Source organism: Apis florea, unplaced genomic scaffold (assembly GCF_048593485.1).
Source record: "Apis florea isolate Af1SG1 unplaced genomic scaffold, ASM4859348v1 contig_3493_pilon, whole genome shotgun sequence".
Taxonomy (NCBI): Eukaryota; Metazoa; Arthropoda; class Insecta; order Hymenoptera; family Apidae; genus Apis; species Apis florea.
Genome location: NW_028256772.1, coordinates 1623444 through 1642616, shown reverse-complemented (window position 1 = coordinate 1642616; position 19173 = coordinate 1623444). Strand labels below are relative to the sequence as shown.

General features: G+C 22.2%; 2 protein-coding genes across 2 annotated transcripts in view; one reads left to right on the top strand and one right to left on the bottom strand.

The window, feature by feature from the left end:
- ETHR (ecdysis triggering hormone receptor) overlaps nucleotides 1-19173 on the top strand; it is a 103076-nt gene that overhangs the window by 628 nt on the left and 83275 nt on the right. The gene's annotated exons all lie outside the window — the stretch shown is intronic.
- Nucleotides 1192-18527, bottom strand: e (nonribosomal peptide synthetase ebony). The gene is made up of 13 exons (XM_012486313.3): nucleotides 17764-18527; nucleotides 11351-11486; nucleotides 9615-9893; nucleotides 8035-8193; nucleotides 7500-7726; nucleotides 6774-6836; nucleotides 5091-5301; nucleotides 4737-4904; nucleotides 3967-4163; nucleotides 3658-3853; nucleotides 3080-3440; nucleotides 2388-2838; nucleotides 1192-2149 (listed from the first exon to the last, which is right to left on the bottom strand). The coding sequence occupies exons 2-13, from the start codon at nucleotides 11484-11486 to the stop codon at nucleotides 2009-2011; spliced, it is 2589 nt and encodes an 862-aa protein (XP_012341767.3). The 5' UTR covers nucleotides 17764-18527; the 3' UTR covers nucleotides 1192-2008.

Here is a 19173-nt window from a genome sequence, read left to right as displayed (position 1 = left end):
TTTGAAAATTTTTATTTTTTTCATACGGATTATTAACTTATTTAATTTCAAAAACGGAAAAAATTTCAATATGGATTCCATAATATTTTTAAAAAAAAAAAACATTTTGTTTGTATATTATATATTCTAATTTTGTTTTTATTTTATATTTTTTATTATTTCAAAATAGATTTATTTTATATAATAAGCATTCATAAAATATTAATAATGCTGATTAAATAATAATCTTTTTATATATGAAATTCTTTTATTCATAAAAAAATGATAATAATTAATCAGTTCATAGTTTTAAAAAAATAGTAATATTTTCTCAAACAAATATTCGATAAAAAGAAGGATATTATGAAAAAAATAGTTTGCTTCTTTTTCTATAAATTTTTTATTTCCATTGCTAATACAGTTTTGTGATTGCACAATGCAATCTTCAGATTTATATATATTATATATCGGAATATAAATTATAATATCTATTCATCTCATATGTATAATATCATTGTCATAATTTATTATTGAATTTTATAATTATATTTCTTTTCTTTGATCGGATCTTATCAAATATTTCTTATTAAATATTTTGATAATATATATATATATATACATTTTTTTTTTATAATAAAATAAATAATATCTATGTGACCATAAATCGCAGAGGGCGTAAAAAACATTCTGTTTTTCCGGTCGATATTTCAGAACGAAGTTGAAAGAAGAATAAGATAATAGCGCTATTGAAATGGTATTGTAATAATTAAATATAACCGTCTATAATGATGGTAATGGTAGTAACGCAGTAAAAATATTTTTCTTTCGGATACAAAATGTTTTGGAGACACATAATTATTATTTTAAAAAAATTGAGTCAAAGTTATTTTGGATCGATTTAGAATCGATAACATTGAGAATGACACTAAAATGATAATAGTCTATGTGCTTTCGAGTTTATTTTGCATTGCAAATTTTATAAGATTGATTTTGATATATAAATAATATAAATATTCATTAAAATATAATAGTTATATATATTTATATAATTTCATATTTATTATAATATGAAATTCAGACTAGAAAATATAAAAATGTATTGAATGAAAAGTTTATTTTATTATTTTTTTTATATATTATAATGTTATTATAATGTTATTTGTATATTTAAATAATTTTTGATAGTTTAAAAAAATAAGGTATGAGAACTTCTTTTGTTGAATTATTTAATAATTTATAATTTATTATAATTTAATAATTTATATAATCCATCAATTTTTAATAAAAATTATATATATAATTATTTAAATTTTCAAATTTATTTCGTAAAAAAATTTTTACATTTGATAAGCTTCCAAAAGATATATTTATTTATCATTATATTATATATATATATATATATATATATATATATATATATATATATATATTATTTATTATATATCTATGTATCATATATATACTATTCTATATACAAAAATATTTACAATAATATGATTCACTTATATACTTCATTATCAATATTATTGTACTACTATGATATGTATAAAAGCATAATAGTAATAATAATCATATGATAATTGTTCACAAAATAATTATTTCATAAAAATAGAAAATAGCTTACATAATTAAAATAAATTAATAGACATAATCATATTTGACGCTATTAATACCGTTGATAAAAGCGGTATAGTGAGGTAATAAGATTGCTTAGATATTAAACTTTAATAATAGTTTACATGTTGAATCCTATATATTTTAAAGGAAATAAAAAAGTCTTATTCAAAATCATACAACATGCGCTAGAACTAATTTTTTCTTTGGTAAAAAATTCCCTGATAAATTTCCTTAGCCATAAAATGCGGTTTTATTAAATGCAGCTATCATTGTTTATATTTTAATTTAGGACTTCACTATATCGCTTTCAATGAATATATACATACTTATTATTTTATAAGTGATAGTAATATAACAACATGTTACATTCTCATTAATATTTCTGATATTCTGATAATATTTTCAAAGGCCATTAAGTGATCATTTTTAACGAGCAAATTGCCAGTTGATCGTCCGGAGCTTTTCCAAAGGGTTTCGTACCATCCGGGGCATTGTACCTATTTACTTGATAAGTCAACATTGTTTCGTATCCGAACACATCTATTCCAAGTTGCTGTTGTAAAAAGATAATAATAATAAAATTATCTCTTTTTAAATAAAAATTAATAAAGTCAAATATAGAGTTATTAAAGCTATTAAAACGTTAAAAGGCTAGTAAAAATAATAAAAAGTGTGACTCTTAAGCTTTATTTTTAGCGAAAATTTTAACAGAAATTTAAAAATTTTAATAAGAAAAAATTTTAAAGATTTTAAAGTGTTTTTTTTTTCTTATATATTAAATTTATTATCACCTGTGTTAATGGACTTGTATTTGTAGTGAAAATGCCAGCATATTCTTTCCTTTTAGCCAATTCCAAACAATATTCTTCCATCTCTTTCATCATAATTACATTTTCGGCCGGATTTAAATCACTGCTTGTTGTCATCATGAAATTGTGAATAATCTGACCCTTTCCTTTTGGTAATTTTCGTTCTCTAATAGGCGCCTCTAGATATTCCAAGAATTCGAAAACGATCATCAATTTGGAATCAAGGATTAATTCAGGCTCATCCCAGAGATCAAAATTCAAGCCTACTCCTATTGTTCTATTATCTTGTGATGATTTCACTACAAAACTTAAATTTTTTTCTACCAATGAATTCCAAAGTATTTCCATCATTATTTGATAATCTTCCCTTGTTATATCCGGCATTAACCATTGTTCTAAATCTGCTTTACTGTAGAAACTTTCTGTAATAATTCTGAAACAATTTTTTTTTCTCTTATATTTATAATTTATATATATATTTTCTAATATTAATCTTAATAGAGAATTAATTAGAATTATTTTAATATTATAATTTATATTGAAAATGATAATTATTGAAAGTTATTCTTGCCATATCAAAAACTGTTAAAAGTATTTACAATTCTTCTGAATATTCTTTTTTTTATATTTAATTCAAATTCTTAAAAAATATTTTTAAGATAAATTTTACATACTCTATTACATCTTTTTTATGAGAATCATTCAACATTTCAAAGATATGCTCTTCTTCGTTAAGACTATTTTCATAAATCACGTCTTCAGTACTAATCTTCATTCGATCGAGCACCTCGGCCAAATTTTTTGCCGTGATAAATTCTGTGATGCCTATTTCATAACCTTGATCCCGGAGCTTCGTCACAGTGTAAATCGAATTCAAAGAATTTCCGCCAAGTTCGTAAAAATTTGCATTAAGCGTGATGTCTGCACGACCTCCACTACCAATTACGGATGCCACTGTTGGAAACAGAACTTTCGCCTTGGCGAGATCCTTCTCAAGTACATTAGTATAGTCACAATTCATACACTGCTCACTTTCTAAATAAAGAAATGTATAAACTGAATATAACAATTTTCCAAACTTTATATATATATATATATATTTGATATAATTTGATAATAGATTTTTAGATGTGAAAGTTGTAAGTTCATTTTGCATTACATTAAAATACTATCATTGATTATCGAATATAAATTTTTTTTTTTGTAATGTTACAATTATATGATATTAAATTTAAAGTTATTAATGTATTACCGTTATTAACATTAGAAGATTCATAGTATTTCAATAATGCCTGACGATCAGTTTTCCCATTTGTTAAAAGTGGTATATTTTCCACGATGATAACTCGTGGTAACATGTATACAGGTAGTATAGATTGTAGAAAGGTTTCTATTTTTGATACGCAAGTGGACGAATCTTTTGCAATAGTTACAAAAGCGACTAGACTCTGAAAATCGATATATCATTTTTTTTATAATCTAGTTGATAGTTGAAATCTTATAAATTGTGATCAGTGAATTAAAAAAATCAGACAAAAAAAAAATATCGAATTAATAATACCTGTGACAATTCACCGGGTTTATAACAAAGAACAACCACTCCATCTATTTCAGGTATTCTAGATATTGCTTTTTCTACTTCCGTAAGATCCACACGATGTCCCCTCACCTTAATTTGCGAATCTACACGTCCTTCGTACATAATCAAACCTTTTGATATTTTGGCATAATCACCGGTGCAATAAATCCTTGAATATTCTGTTTAACATGCAAATAATTAAGTTATTTTTTTTTTATAGATTTTTAAATTAATGCATTTTTATTACAAATCTTTCAGTAAAAAAATAATAAATAAAAATAAGATATACATTTTTCGTTCCTATATATTTTTAGAAAAAATATTTCTAATAAATATTTTATAATATATATTTCTTATTAATCGTTTTAAATAATAAAATATATTTTTCATAATTAATAATTAATAAAAAAAAACTATATATATATATTAAAAATAATATATTAAAAAGAGATTCTCATAATTCTCAAAAAATTTTCTTTCTTATTGATAATTATACTTATAATTGTATATATTTAGTTCATTGTTGATTATTGTTGTTATTTCTTATTTTCATTTGATTAATAACTCGTTACTAATAAAATAAATTTATTATGTTTATTAATTTACAATATTATTATTAATTAAAATTATTATGTAGCTGCTGAAAAAAATGAATAAGGAAATCCATTAAATTATGTGTTGTTGTTAATTAAATAAAAAACGATAATAATTACAAAATAAGTTATTTAAATGAAGATTGGTGATATTTTTACCTAAATCGATCGCATAAGGATTGTCTTGAAACTTGCGGGATTCATTATTGTGAATATAGCCCGTTGCAAGGTTTCTGCCAGCAACTATTAATTCTCCAATTTCTCCTTGTGGTACTAGTCGCATTTCTTTGTTAACAATGTAAATAACGCAATTGTCCAATGGCTTTCCTGCAATTAGACATTTTATTCATTTGTCTTCGAACTTAATAGACATAATTGATAAATTCTAAATTTATTATTATAAATAATTAAAAAATATTTACTAAGATATATGCTAAGATGTTTTCAATAATCATATAATAGAAAAATTGAAAATGAATATTTTCTGAAAAGAAATTGCAATTTTCCATTTACCAATTGGTATTTTTTCTGTCAATTGTAGTTGCTTCCGATTGGTCAAAAGATGATAGGTAACATCCCCCATGATCTCTGTACTTCCATAAAAATTTGCTAAAATTTTACTGTCATTCTCAAACGTGGCGAAGAATTGATCCGCTAAAGAAACTGGTAATGTCTCTCCAGAGCATACCCAAAGTCTTAATGAACGTAGAACATTATCCTTGTTCTAAACATAATTGATGAATATTGAGTTAGCTAAATTTATTAATTATTGATTATTATTCGACAAATACCGTGATTTAAAAGATATATTTAATTTTAAAATATGTAAATTATTGAATCGTTAAGTATACAGTAAGAAATAAATTGAAAAAGTAATTATATTACATTATTTTCTTTAATATTTAAATCTCAAACAAATATTATTTGTCATTTACGCTTGAATATAAATACAATATTTATTTTCTGTTTTATGGAAATGCAATAAATGTCAAAAATGACTATATATATATATATATATATATATATATTTATATATTTGAAATATTATATTCCATACTTAATTTTATTTTTTTATAATACAATATGTATCATTTTTTTTTTTATACTTTATATTCCATTTTTTATTTAATTTCCATTTTATATTTTTTATGTGTGGCGATCAATGCTATTTATACATAAAACATGAAAATAAAATTGAACTGTTAAAAAATTAAATAATATTAATATTTTATAACTGAATTAAAAGTAAAAAAAAAAACTGAATAAATTCAAAAATATACTATAAAAATATAAATTTTAAATTAAATATAAATCATATGATTTTATGAAATATATGAATTAGAAATGGCTGGAAATTTGATTTTTAGATTAATGAAATTTAGAATTCGAAATTCTCGAAATTTTCAGAACTTTCGAAACTCTCGAAATTCAAAATATTTTTTTTTTATTCCATTTCATTTATTTTAAAGAGAAGATAAGTATTTATCTATTTTTTGTCAGGTATTATTAAAATCTTAATAAATTTTCGAACTCATAAAAATTTCTTAATTAATTAATAGTAAATATTATATAATAATATTATATAATTATAATAATATTATATTAATATAATAAAAATAATGTTTTACTTTTTTTTATATAAATTATTTCAACGAGTTAAAATCGAGATAAAATCATAATTACATATATAATCTAATGTTAATCTAAAATTTATTATTTATCCAGTTTTCAATATCAAATAGTTTTGAGATTCGAAAATTCAAGATTAATTCATATTTATAAAAGTAATTAAATAGATAAAATATCAAACTTAAACAAATTATTAATTTAATTTTTTTTAATGTAATTAATTTTTATGTTTTTTTTTTTCTGTTATCTTGTTATTTTCTTCATAATAATGTAAATGAGAATCCTATGTGAATTTCGAAGTAACGTGGAAAATGCTTGCATTGTGAATAAATCTGATACATAAAGATTGCGTTTATTGAAAGGGATGTATATTATATCTGGTATATTAATCTTTATTGAAGATGGTTAGAAATAGTCTGAGCATAAAAAGTCATAAAGAAAAAAATATAAGAGATAAAAAGATTTAATAAGAATGTACGTGGATTTACATGTTTAATCGAAGCGTCTAAGTGAGATGATATGATCTAAGATCCGTTTATGTGTTGTAATAATTGGTATATTGCTTACTTGTAAACTGAGATACATCAACATTGAGTGCAATAAGGATGGGACCAATACCAATCGCTGAATCTGAAATTATTTTATATGTATTGAAGAACAATATTTTGTAATTAAGATAAGTTACATTATAGAAACATTATAGGAATAATATAAAAATATAAAATAATACAATATAGAATATTATTTTTAATGTTGTTATTATTATTATTATTATTATTAAGATTATAAAATAATATATATTAATAATATAAAATATATAAATTTCTATAAATATTATGTAATATATAATATTAAGAAATTTTTTTAAAATGAATTAAAGTTAGAGATCATAAAAAATGAAATTTCTGAAATTATCTGAAATTATTATTATTATTATAAAATTATTAAGAAATTATTAGAAACTGTATTGAAATTATTAGAAAATATGTTGAAAAATAAAATTTTGTAATTAATAAAAAATAAGTATCACAATTATGATACAAATACTATTTCTCTAATCTTACAGAAATAATAATAATGTTAATAAAATCAGAAATTAAAGTTACAAAACTTTTTGTAATAATTAAATATCTTATTTTTTTTTTAATTTTTTCTTTTTTATTTTTTGTTTTTTATTATTTATTTATTCTTGTTTAAAATTCTTTTTTTTTATATGGATTTCTTTCTTTTATTTCTCTTTTTTCTAGATAAAAGATTTGCAATAACTCTATTTTTAAATATATAACTTTTTACCTTATGTTCTTCCAATACAGACACAAATCTCTCTGGATCCTTGGTAACATGTTTGGGAACAACCACCAGTGTACGTCCTTGCAACAAAGGTCCCCAAATTTCAGATACACTATCCACAAATGTCAAAGATGTCTTAAAAATACAATTTTTTTCGTCCTTTGCATAAGGTAATTCTTGCCATTGCCATTCCAATCGATTCAATATAGTCGCGTGTGGTAGAAGCACTCCTGTCATTAAGAAAAGATTAAGAAAATTTAATATTTTAAAACGATAAAAATAATTATTTTAAAAAATCATAATAATACAAAAAAGAAGAACGAAGAATGAGCAACAAAAGAACAAAATGGAAGAAAAAATAAATAATTTGAATAATAATGTCTTGCAGTTTGATCATAATGAATGGTTTTTGGATGACAGAGATTAGAAATTGAGACAAATATAAAAGTTGACAAAAATATGAATTAAATTACAAACAATTTAATTTTGCATTACATAAAACAAAATAATGCTATCTCAGTCCATTAATTATTATTACCTTTAGGTATGCCTGTGCTTCCAGAAGTATATAAAACAATGGCGGTGCTTTCAGGATCTTCTTCTTCAATCTTCAAATTTTCTTTCTCTTCGTTTTTAGATTGCTTTAACAATTGTTCATAGGTGATCGTGTTTGTTCCCTCGTAAAGTGACAAATCCGCTGAAAAATAATATTTTTTAGAAACTTAAAATATATTTATACATTGATATTCTTATAATAAGGTTTAAGGTTTTCAAATTCGGAAAATCTGAGTTGATATATATAAAATATTAAATTTGGATACTTAAGAGTTAAAAAAATAAAAAAATTTTAGATCAACGATAGATTCTTTTTACATCAAAACTTGATTTGTAATGTAAAAATTCAAAATCTAATAATAATAAAAATTTCATAATAAAAATTTATTTAATTTAAAATGAGATTGAAAAATTGATTTTCTTATTTTTACAGTAAACATTACGGTTGTGCCGCCTGCACACATGGTCCTTAATTGGCAGAATTTTGATTTGTCCCTCAACATTTAGATCGAAGGATCTTAGAAATAGTTTAATTAATGCGACTATGAAATACAATGTACACCGTGCAATAGATGTTAACAAGTTTCAGGAAGTTTTTCAGACATGAATCGAAAGGGATCGATTCGTTTTCTCGGCCTTAAAGATCCAACACGGTGATCTGCATAGGCGGCAAGGTCCTTCCGTTTACGCTCGAAGGAAAAATCGTTTCGAAGTACATTACAAGCGGATCTACATGTACTTTTTCCCTCTTTGTTTCTGTTCTTTTTTCTCTCCTTTTTATCCAGATATTTTCATGATTGCGTTTCAAAGAATACGTTGCAGGTGAGAATGAGATTTATATATAATTTCTTATGAGAAATGAAATTTTGTTTTCGAATTCATATCGAATATGTAATGTAATAATTTAAATCTTACTTCGAACTTAAAATAAGATCAAATTTGTTTAAATTTATAGCTGTAAATGGATTGTCGACAAGTTCTATCTCAAATTTGAATAAAAATCAATACGTTCTTGTTAAATATATTATCATGTGTAAATTATTGAGTCGTTTAAAAGATTTTCAACAATTTTACAGATTATATTCATTGTTAATATTTCAAAAAATATTTGCATACATACCCTTGCTTTCCAAGTTTTTTTTTTAACAGGTTCTATACTGTCTAACTATGGAGGAAGACATTAACTGCAAAAAAATGTAAAACGAATTTTTTTGTATTTTTAGATACTTTTTATAGTTTATTTTATTATGATAACTAACAGTAAAATAATAAAACAATAATATCTTGCAAAAAAATAATGAACTTTAGAGAGAATATACTAAATATAGCATAATATAAAGATATAACGTACATGCAAGATATAATAAATATATAACATATATATAAGAAGAATAATAACTTTATATCGATTTTTCTCAATTGATTCTTCAATAAATATTATTTTTCTCCATAGTTAGTAAGTATATGTTCAAATAACGTTTAAAAATTATTCAATGAGGAATTTAAACCTTAGTTTACAAGGTGTTAAAAAAATCATTTATAAGAGAAAGATCTCGCATTTACCTTCTTGCTCGATCACCACCACAAAAGGTTTTGCTTCTTCTAGAATATGTTTCATCCTGGTCATAGGGAATTCTGCGTCCAAGGGCAGATATGCCATACCGGCCTTCAATATGGCAATCAGCACGGTCGGTAACTGATGTGAGGGTTTCATGCATACCGCTACAAATGATTTTGATGTACCTTCTGGTTTCTCAAGTTTTTGAAAAACTCTGGCCAATTTATTGGTTACCTCGTTCAATTTTTCATAAGAAATTACATATTCTTGATTGTCATTGTCATCTGTGTTAAATTGAAAAAACGAAACTAAATTAGAGTTATGAACAGAGTTAAGAGAAAATACAGTAATTATTTTGAAAAGGAACTTTTTTATCGATTTCGATAATTTTTTAATATGTAGAGAACACGAATAGGAAAAAAAAAAAAACAAGATTTTGAATTAATTTTTTGCATGCATATAATTGCTATTTGGATTTTCAAGATATATTGAAAAAGATTTCTATTATTATTTAATTATTATATTTTAAAAGAAATTATTATTATTATATATATTTCGTTTATATATTTCTGTAAATATCTTCACATTATGCTAATAAATGTAGGAAATAATTAGCATGTATATAATAAGAACTGATTAATATTTCCCCGTGTATTTTTAATAAGTTTGAAATATATCCAACCCGAATTTGAATATTTATTTATTTATTGAATATGGATTTTTCGAATAATGAACGTGAAAATAAAATAAAGCAATATTTAAATAAAGTTATAATGTTTGATATATAACTTAAGGTTTTTTTCATATTTTATTTTGATCCAAAGGATCTATCATCTACGATAAGTATAGTGAAATTAGATCACCCGTTATTTTGAATACTAATTATGATATATTTATAATAATATGAGTTAATATAATTTATATAATTATTGGAGATATTTTATGCAAAGTAACAATTTTTTTTATAAATATTTTCAAAATTATAGTTGAATAATTATATATATAGTTATATAGTTATATATATAGGAAAAACTATTCAAAATTTCGTTCACGATATTTAAAAATCAAAGTAAGTGAGATATTCTAATTTTTCTATAATTTTTATTATGGAATCATATAAAGTTAATTTTTAAAAAATTTTTTTTTTAGAATAATTATAATCTTTTTATTCTTTTAATATTAAACTAATTATTAATATTATATCTAATATTTTAAATCGTGTTTTCTTATGTTTAATCCGTTAAGTTATTAAAATATTTTTTTTTAATTTTGACAAATATAAAATCATTATTATAGTATGTATAATTAAAAATTATCGTATGTATAAATAAAATTTTTCTGAAACCATTAACTTCTGAAACAGTTAACTTTTTTTTATATCATCATGATATAAAAATTTTATAATGGTAGTATAATTCCATAAAATTATGCTATATATAGTGTTAAGGTAGTTAAGTTATTTATACCAAGAACTCGTAATACAGGAAATAATTTCGATATTGCTATGTAGCATCATTTAATAGAATGTTCTACGATATTTAGAATAATTAGAATCACGATTTCTGTTAAATTGTTCGCATTTAAATATTATTAAATTTGTAGGAAAATAAAAAAAATAATTCATAAATTAACACGAAAGTAATTAATTTTTTTTATTTACACCTTACGGAACTCTTGTATCTATTTTTTCTTACATACGATTCTTTTTTCTTCTATGATCAATAATATGATTGATAAATACCTTTATAATAGATTGCCAGTTGATTGGAATAATTTACTGCTGTCTGAGTGAATAATTCATGAAGCAAATTTTTTTCTTTTCTATTGGTAACTCTTTGTCGGCCTTTTAACACCGATTGTTGAAGTATAGTGCCCATCTGCAAATTCAAAATTTTTGCATTGTTCACGATTTTTTATTTTTGTATATTCAAAAATAATTGAAAAATATAGGATAAAATGTAGGATAAAAACTTGATTGTATTTTCTAATATTTGACAAAACAGTTTCAATTAAATTTGTAATTATCGACTTATTTCTCTTCGTCTGCGATTAAAATGACACTCTCTATAAAATAAGAAACAGAAAATTAACGCGAATGGAAAACAAGAGTTTTTGCTATGATTTTTTTTTTAATTTATCGATAAAAATTCTATTATTTCAATTTTTAGAACTTTATTCATTTGAAAAAAAGTACAACTTTTCAAAAAAAAAAAAAGAGAAAGATGAAATTTAATTTTTCCAAAAAAAATTTTTTCGAAAAATTTTTCCCATATTTCGATATTTTATATATTATTATAAAACTTTAATGTGAAACATCTTCTGATATTTTCTATCATTTACAATTTTCGATCATTTACGAATAAAAGGAATTAAGAAAAAAGTCTCTTGAAGTAAAAAATGAACAAAAAATTTTGATGACTTATTTAAAAATAATATATGTATAAAAGAAAAATTAAATAATTATTTTAAAAATCTTTTGAAATTTATTTGTACTATTATTATTGCACTAGACAAAATTTTTTATTAATTTATTAAATTATTAAAATGTATGGAATGACTATTTGAATATGAGTAATTATACTAATTTTTAAATTAGCACTTAAGAATAGAGATAATGTATTATTGAATAATTTGTTGAAAGTCAATTATTAAAGCTTAAAGTGAATATAATTTGAATATTATTTTATCATTTAGTTATTGTTTATTATTATAACATTAATAATATATATATATAAATATATATTATAACATTAATAATATATATAATTATAAGAATAAGATTTTTGAAAAACATTACATTAAAACATATATTATATGAAAGGAACATTTTTCTACTAGTGCAAAAAATTATGATTGATGAATACAATAATAATAATAATAATAAATAAACAAAGGAATTATTAATATCAATCAAATAAATTAATTGTAATAATTTCAATCTTTTCATGGACAATATATATCAAGATATTTGTCGAATCAAACAATTAATATTACTTTTAATGAAGCTATAAATGTCAAAATTTTTATAGAATAGAATCTTTATATAATAGAATGTTCCAAAAATATTAGAAAGATATTAATAGAGATTCTTGAGATAATTTCAAGTAAGATTTTTCTTTGCAAAAACATTTGTCACGACTTGTCAATGAATCATTGGCCAATCACGAAGCGAGTAGTCTAATCGAACCCCGACAGTAGCGTTGGCTATGTACCGCCAATCGAACACGAACAAATTCAAATAACATATCTCGAAAAAAGTGTGTTAAATTATTATATTTATTTATTTATTTATTATTCGTGATATAATTCAATATGTAATTTTTTATCGATAAAAAAATATATGTTACGTTCAATACATTTTCTTCGAGATATATCGCGTGGAATTGTTTGTGCCAACGCTACTGTCGTGGCTCAATTAAACTGCGTGTTTCGTGATTGATCAACATTTTTAGGACACCCTATATATATTTGTCTTCCTCTATATTCAATAAAATATTCATCACATTTTTTCGACAACAAAATGCTTCAAAATGTTTATCAAACAATTTAACAAATCAACAATTTTTTATTTATTTAAATTTTCATTTATTTATTAATTAAATTCGAAAATCAATTATTATCTTTTTTGTTAATTTATAGGAAAAATTTGATTTTATATTCGTTTGTCTTTCAGAAACGAATTAATGATGGTTCCACTGTATTAAGAATTTCATATACAATAACGAAATAACAAATACGAAATATGAAAAAATAATATTCGACATGATTTTTAATATCAAAATAATAATATTACGTACTAATTATATAATAAAATATAATGTATAAAATGTACAAAATTTGATATCAAAATAAAAATATAAAGTACTTGAATAATTTTATCAAGCATGAATTTATTTATATATGTGAATTGAAAATTTAATAAGAAAATTTTAGTTCATATTGAAAATTTGTATCTTTTATCTAATTCTATTATCATAATTATAGTATTTATCGATAATTTAATATAATAACACACATTCCATTAAAAGAAATGATTGATTCCGATAATTCTCATGCAATTAATAAACATTTATCGCAAACATGATTCATCGATATGAGAATCTCAAATCCCAAACGACAAATAAAGCACAGCTAATCTATCCCAAATGTTTTCTCAATTAGCGAAAGATTGACAATTCCTATAGGGAAAATCAATCGAATAAAAAACTAGTAATGTGAGCATTAATTATTTCTTTTCGATTTTATTAGGATGTAACAAGTTTTTGAGGATATGTTCCTTGAAACTTTTAAAATTTTCTATTTGTTTTTATATTTATTTATATAGAATAATCTATTACGAATAATTCACTCGTATCTAATCGGAAATTCAATTTCTTGTATCTATTTGAAAAATTTTCAAATTCAATTTATTAGAAAATGAAGCTTTGAACGAAAAAATGTTGTTCTTTCTTTTTTACTTATTTTTACATATAGAGTTGTCTTATTAATTATACTATCAGTTACATAAATTATAGATATTTCGATTTATGAAAATTTTCGTAATAAAATTGAAAAAGATTCAATAATATTACAATATATCTCGAAAAATAAATAAATGTTCTATGTAACATATTTTATTTAACAAGGAAAAACAATTGTTTTGAAATATTTTTTTGTATAATTAAAAAATTATCGAATTTCTTTAATTAACAAGGAGCTTATTAAATTTAAATAATAATAATAATAATAAATCAGATAATTTTTAGGCTCAAAAATTTTTTCAAAACGCCTCTAAATTCACCGCTGGAAATTATACAGAAAAGAACTATTATCTTACAGGTGTATTGTGAGATAAATAAAAAACTGAAGCAAATAATGCCGGAACCATTCACTTCTAATTTCATCACATCTAACAAAGAAAATTAATATGTAATAAGCTCTGTCGCATTCGATAGCGATGATTGATGTGTAACCTTCGATGTAACAAGAAACAGAGTATGTACAAATATATACTGACTTTAAGTTACTTGTATATAATATACCTTGACATAATTGGGTTTTATGCGCGAAAGTCGATATCGGCCTTCGATTTGTCAATTTAACAAAATTCGATTTTATTCTTCGATTATAACTCGAGATGAGTCTGAAGTCGAGAGTGGGTGTTCATCTTTGACATTTTAATAGCGATGCTTCGAGAGAAAGTGTATTTGATTAAATTATATGTTTCGAATGTTATTATATAAATGCTAGTGTAGTTAAGTATTTTGAATTTTCCCGCCAAATTTTGATTATTTTAAATTATTCGATCATTTTCTTAATCGTTCTTTTTTACTGATTTTTCTTAGTAAATTGATATTTTTTGTTATATTATATTTTTTTCTTTTTATTAATTTTTTCTAAGTAATGTTTTATTTTTAAAAAAATTTCTATTGATATATTTATTTTTATTATTATTTTATGCTATGTGTATATTTTTTTAATATATTTAAATATTTAATCTTTTATTTTATTAACATAATGTTAATTAGAAAAGAGAACAATCAAGTTAAATTTAAATAATTCAATAAAATCAATAAAATACTGATGCTTAATTGAATCAGGAGAATTCAAAAATAAATAGATAAAAAATAAATCGGAATTCGTGAATGTTTCTTGAATCTTCAACTTTTTAATTGTCTAATAATTTCTTTTATATTCTTATCAATGACAATAATATGACAACAATATATTATATATATTATTAAATTTTAGAATGCGTTTCAATATATTATCATTATTATAATATTTATTACATAAATACTATAATATATAACATATATAATAATATTGTATAATACATTGTATAATATATACAATATTATATAATAATAATGATAACAAAGTAGAATTTAAAAAAGTGTGATATTGCACAAAGTTAAAATTATTTCACAAGTAAAGTTGAAACTTTCCCAGATAGGTATAACAATGGTAAAGTTTAGCAATTCTTGTGTTACAGAATGCAACAATTCTTTTCACCGTATTTCATACGGTTGTTTAATTTTTTATTGAAGTCGACTACGTGTTCTTATTCTATTCGTTATCCTTTATATATATCAGAAATATGAAAAAAAGAGAAAAAAAAAAAAGAAAAAAAAAAGAGTTCTATTGTTGAATCACAATTTTCTAATCGTGAACGTGATCGTTACAGTTTTATATTCATACCGACGATGCAGTAAAGAAACGCGTGAAACTCTTACACAACGGCTATACATTTTGTAACCATTAGAAAGAAATGAAAAATATACGTTCCACAGGTATGAAAGTATCTGCCCGTATATAATGCATATACATGTACATATGTATATGAAGAGAAATTCATTGTTTTAATGAATAATATGAGAGTTTTTCGAAAGGATTTTTTCGATTAATTTTAACAATTTTTAATAATATATTTTGTTTCAATAATTTTATATTAAATAATTGTTTATTGAGATTTCTATAGATTTTTTTATCAAATTAATAAATCTTTTTCGTACAATGTTATATTGATTAACTAATTACAATAATGGACAATTTTCGAAGACAATTTTTATAAATTAATATTAATATGAATAAATAAAAATAAAAATAATTAATTGAAATAATGATAATTAAAAAGTAATATAAATTAAAATATTTTAAGATTAAGGAATGCATACGAAATATAATGAAATGTGAATGAATTATTAGTTGGTTCATTTTAAAATATTTATTTTTTTAAAATTATTTTTTATAGTGAAAAATAGATAAAAAATAGAATAATTCAAAATTCATTAAATTTAAATAATTTATTTTTTTCATGTCTTTTCATTTTTCTATCGTTTCTGTCATTTCATATTATTATTTCTTCTATATTAAAGATTATTATTTTTTAGATGCCATAAAGCTTTCTATTTTTTTTAAAAATCTAATATTCCAATATCCCAATATTTTTTTTATTCAAATATTATGTTTTTTTTTTGTAGTAATATCAATATTAATATCAAATATTAAATTTATGATAGGATTTTAATAATTCATTATTGCTCGAATTGCCGATTCTATGAAATATCCTATTCATTTTTATTATATGTATATTGGATAAATAAAAATTGAATCGTAGATTTCAATTAATATAATTATGGTAATTTGAATATAATCCTCAATCATTAATTCTATTCAATATTCGCTAAATCAGTATTAATAAGAATAATAATCGAATAATTGATTCAATTTAATTAATTAATATTTTACAATTAAATTAAAGATAGATACTCATAATTAAAAGAAATCATAAGATATATACATATATTTATCAATATTTAATCAATAAAGATTAATTAAAAATATTTCTTTCAATCATCAATCAATTATTATCATTTTTTAATCAAATATTAATTAAATTCTCATTCATTCAACATACTGCTAAAAAATATTTTACTGTATATTTATAAATTATATTATAATTAAAATATAAATTATATTATTTTATTCATTATATCATTATTATATTATATTCATCATAATATTCGATTTTCATCATTAACTTATTCAATCAACTTATTTTTTAAAAAAATGTGACAATATAATTGTATATTTAAAAATTAGAATTTCTTAGAAGAAAAATAGAAGTTCTTGGAAGTAGATTCTAAGTAATATACGTATAAAGATCAAATAAAAGTGATAATGTAGTGTATAAATAAGATGCAGATATTATATACTAATATTACGGTAGAACTATTAATAACTAACGTTAGAAAACTATAATTGATAAAATTGCTTGTACAGCTACTCAAATTCTACGTCACGTGAAGAAAAACGCTAAGTAATATATATTAAATAAAAAAATTAAATAACTGCGTCAAACATTTCTAAACATTGATTTAATATATCTTATTTTAATATTAAAAATTTAATATATCTTATTTTAAAATTTAAAAAATTAAAACTATTCTTAATCAAAATCTTAATTATCTTTTTTTTATCTCTCAAGATATATTGAATATTCTACTTCATCTTTATAGAATTATTATTGAGATAAATTTAGAATTTAATTTATTTTTTTTAAAATGTACCATTTTTCTATCAGTTTCCCCGTATATTTTGAAATGCTATATAGGATACTATAAATAAGTATAAAGAATATAAATAATATAAATCAGTTAATTTTTCGCTTACCTCAGAGGCGGTTTCTCTCGTTGCCTAATCGTCTACTTTCTGTTTTTCGTGATCGAGAAATAAATTTGACCAAGTTATACGGTATAAATAAGAGCCAGTAGAATATTCGAAAGACCAATCGAATTTAGAAGATAATCGACTTTCACTCCGACATCCGCTCGATTTCTTACCTAAGAGTGCAGAATATGCGTATGCATATTTACAACACGTACAAGTTCTTCTCGGTATTTTTCTCGAATGTTTCTTCACGTTTTCCTCTTATTTCCTTTTATTTTTCTATCCACACTTTTTCGTGTCCGATTTAATCACGATACACTTTTTCCTGTTCGTTTTTCTTATTCCTTCTTTCAGAGATTTTTTTTAGTAGAAATTTTCGTGATGATTTTTTTCTTGCTCTTGTTGATCTTCTTCTTATCCTCAACTACGAGGATAAATTTTTCTTCTTCTTGCTTCGATCACGATCACTTCTTTCCTTCTTTTTTTTTTTTTTTTTTTTTATTCAACGATTATTTATCATAATTTTAATATTTTCCAGATATTATTTAAAACAAACAATATTGTTGAATTTATTCGATTTATTTTAAATTTTTATCAATCTTTGATTATGTATAATATCGTGAATATCGTTGAACAAAGTATAATCGATCATGCACTAATTGATAGTGGCGAAAAGTACGAACTAAGGGTATACAGCGTGATATTCGTAACTCGATGACCTTATGTCTTGGTCATCACCGTCCCGATTACTCGATGAGAATGTCTCCTCCTGTTGATGTAGCATGTGCTTTTATATAGAACCGGTTACGAGGACCCTGAATTGTTCGTTGTCCCCCATTCTGCCACCACCATGCATCTTTTGTACCGCTATTTTCCGCTGCCTACCACTTGCCTCTGGCCCCTTCGACACTATCACATCGACATCCACGGTTGCCTCATTACTTCCTTGATGATATCCCATGACTAGCTCTATTTTGCTTCTACACTATAGCAGAAATTGCTCGATTTTTGAATTTGTTAGAGAAATTTATCAATAAAATAATATTAATAATATAAAATTGATAAAATATGATAAAATTCATGTGTGAATGTGTTAGGTATATGTAATAGATAATAACAGATACAAAAGTGATTATCTGTCAATCTTGTGCTTGTATTCTGAGGTAAGATTATTTTAAATAATCAGATAATGTGATCTAGATTTGATAATTGTTTGGAATAATTCATTAAAAATGATGTAAAAATATTATTTTAAGTAATGTCATTTTACAAAATGTCTGATAAATAGTTAACTATAAAGCTATGAATTTTTTTATACATTCGGAAAATCAATTGATAAAGTTTAATTGGCCATTTTTAAAGTGATTTCAAGCAATTTTTTCATTTGTGAAATTTTTTTTTCAGCTTTATTAA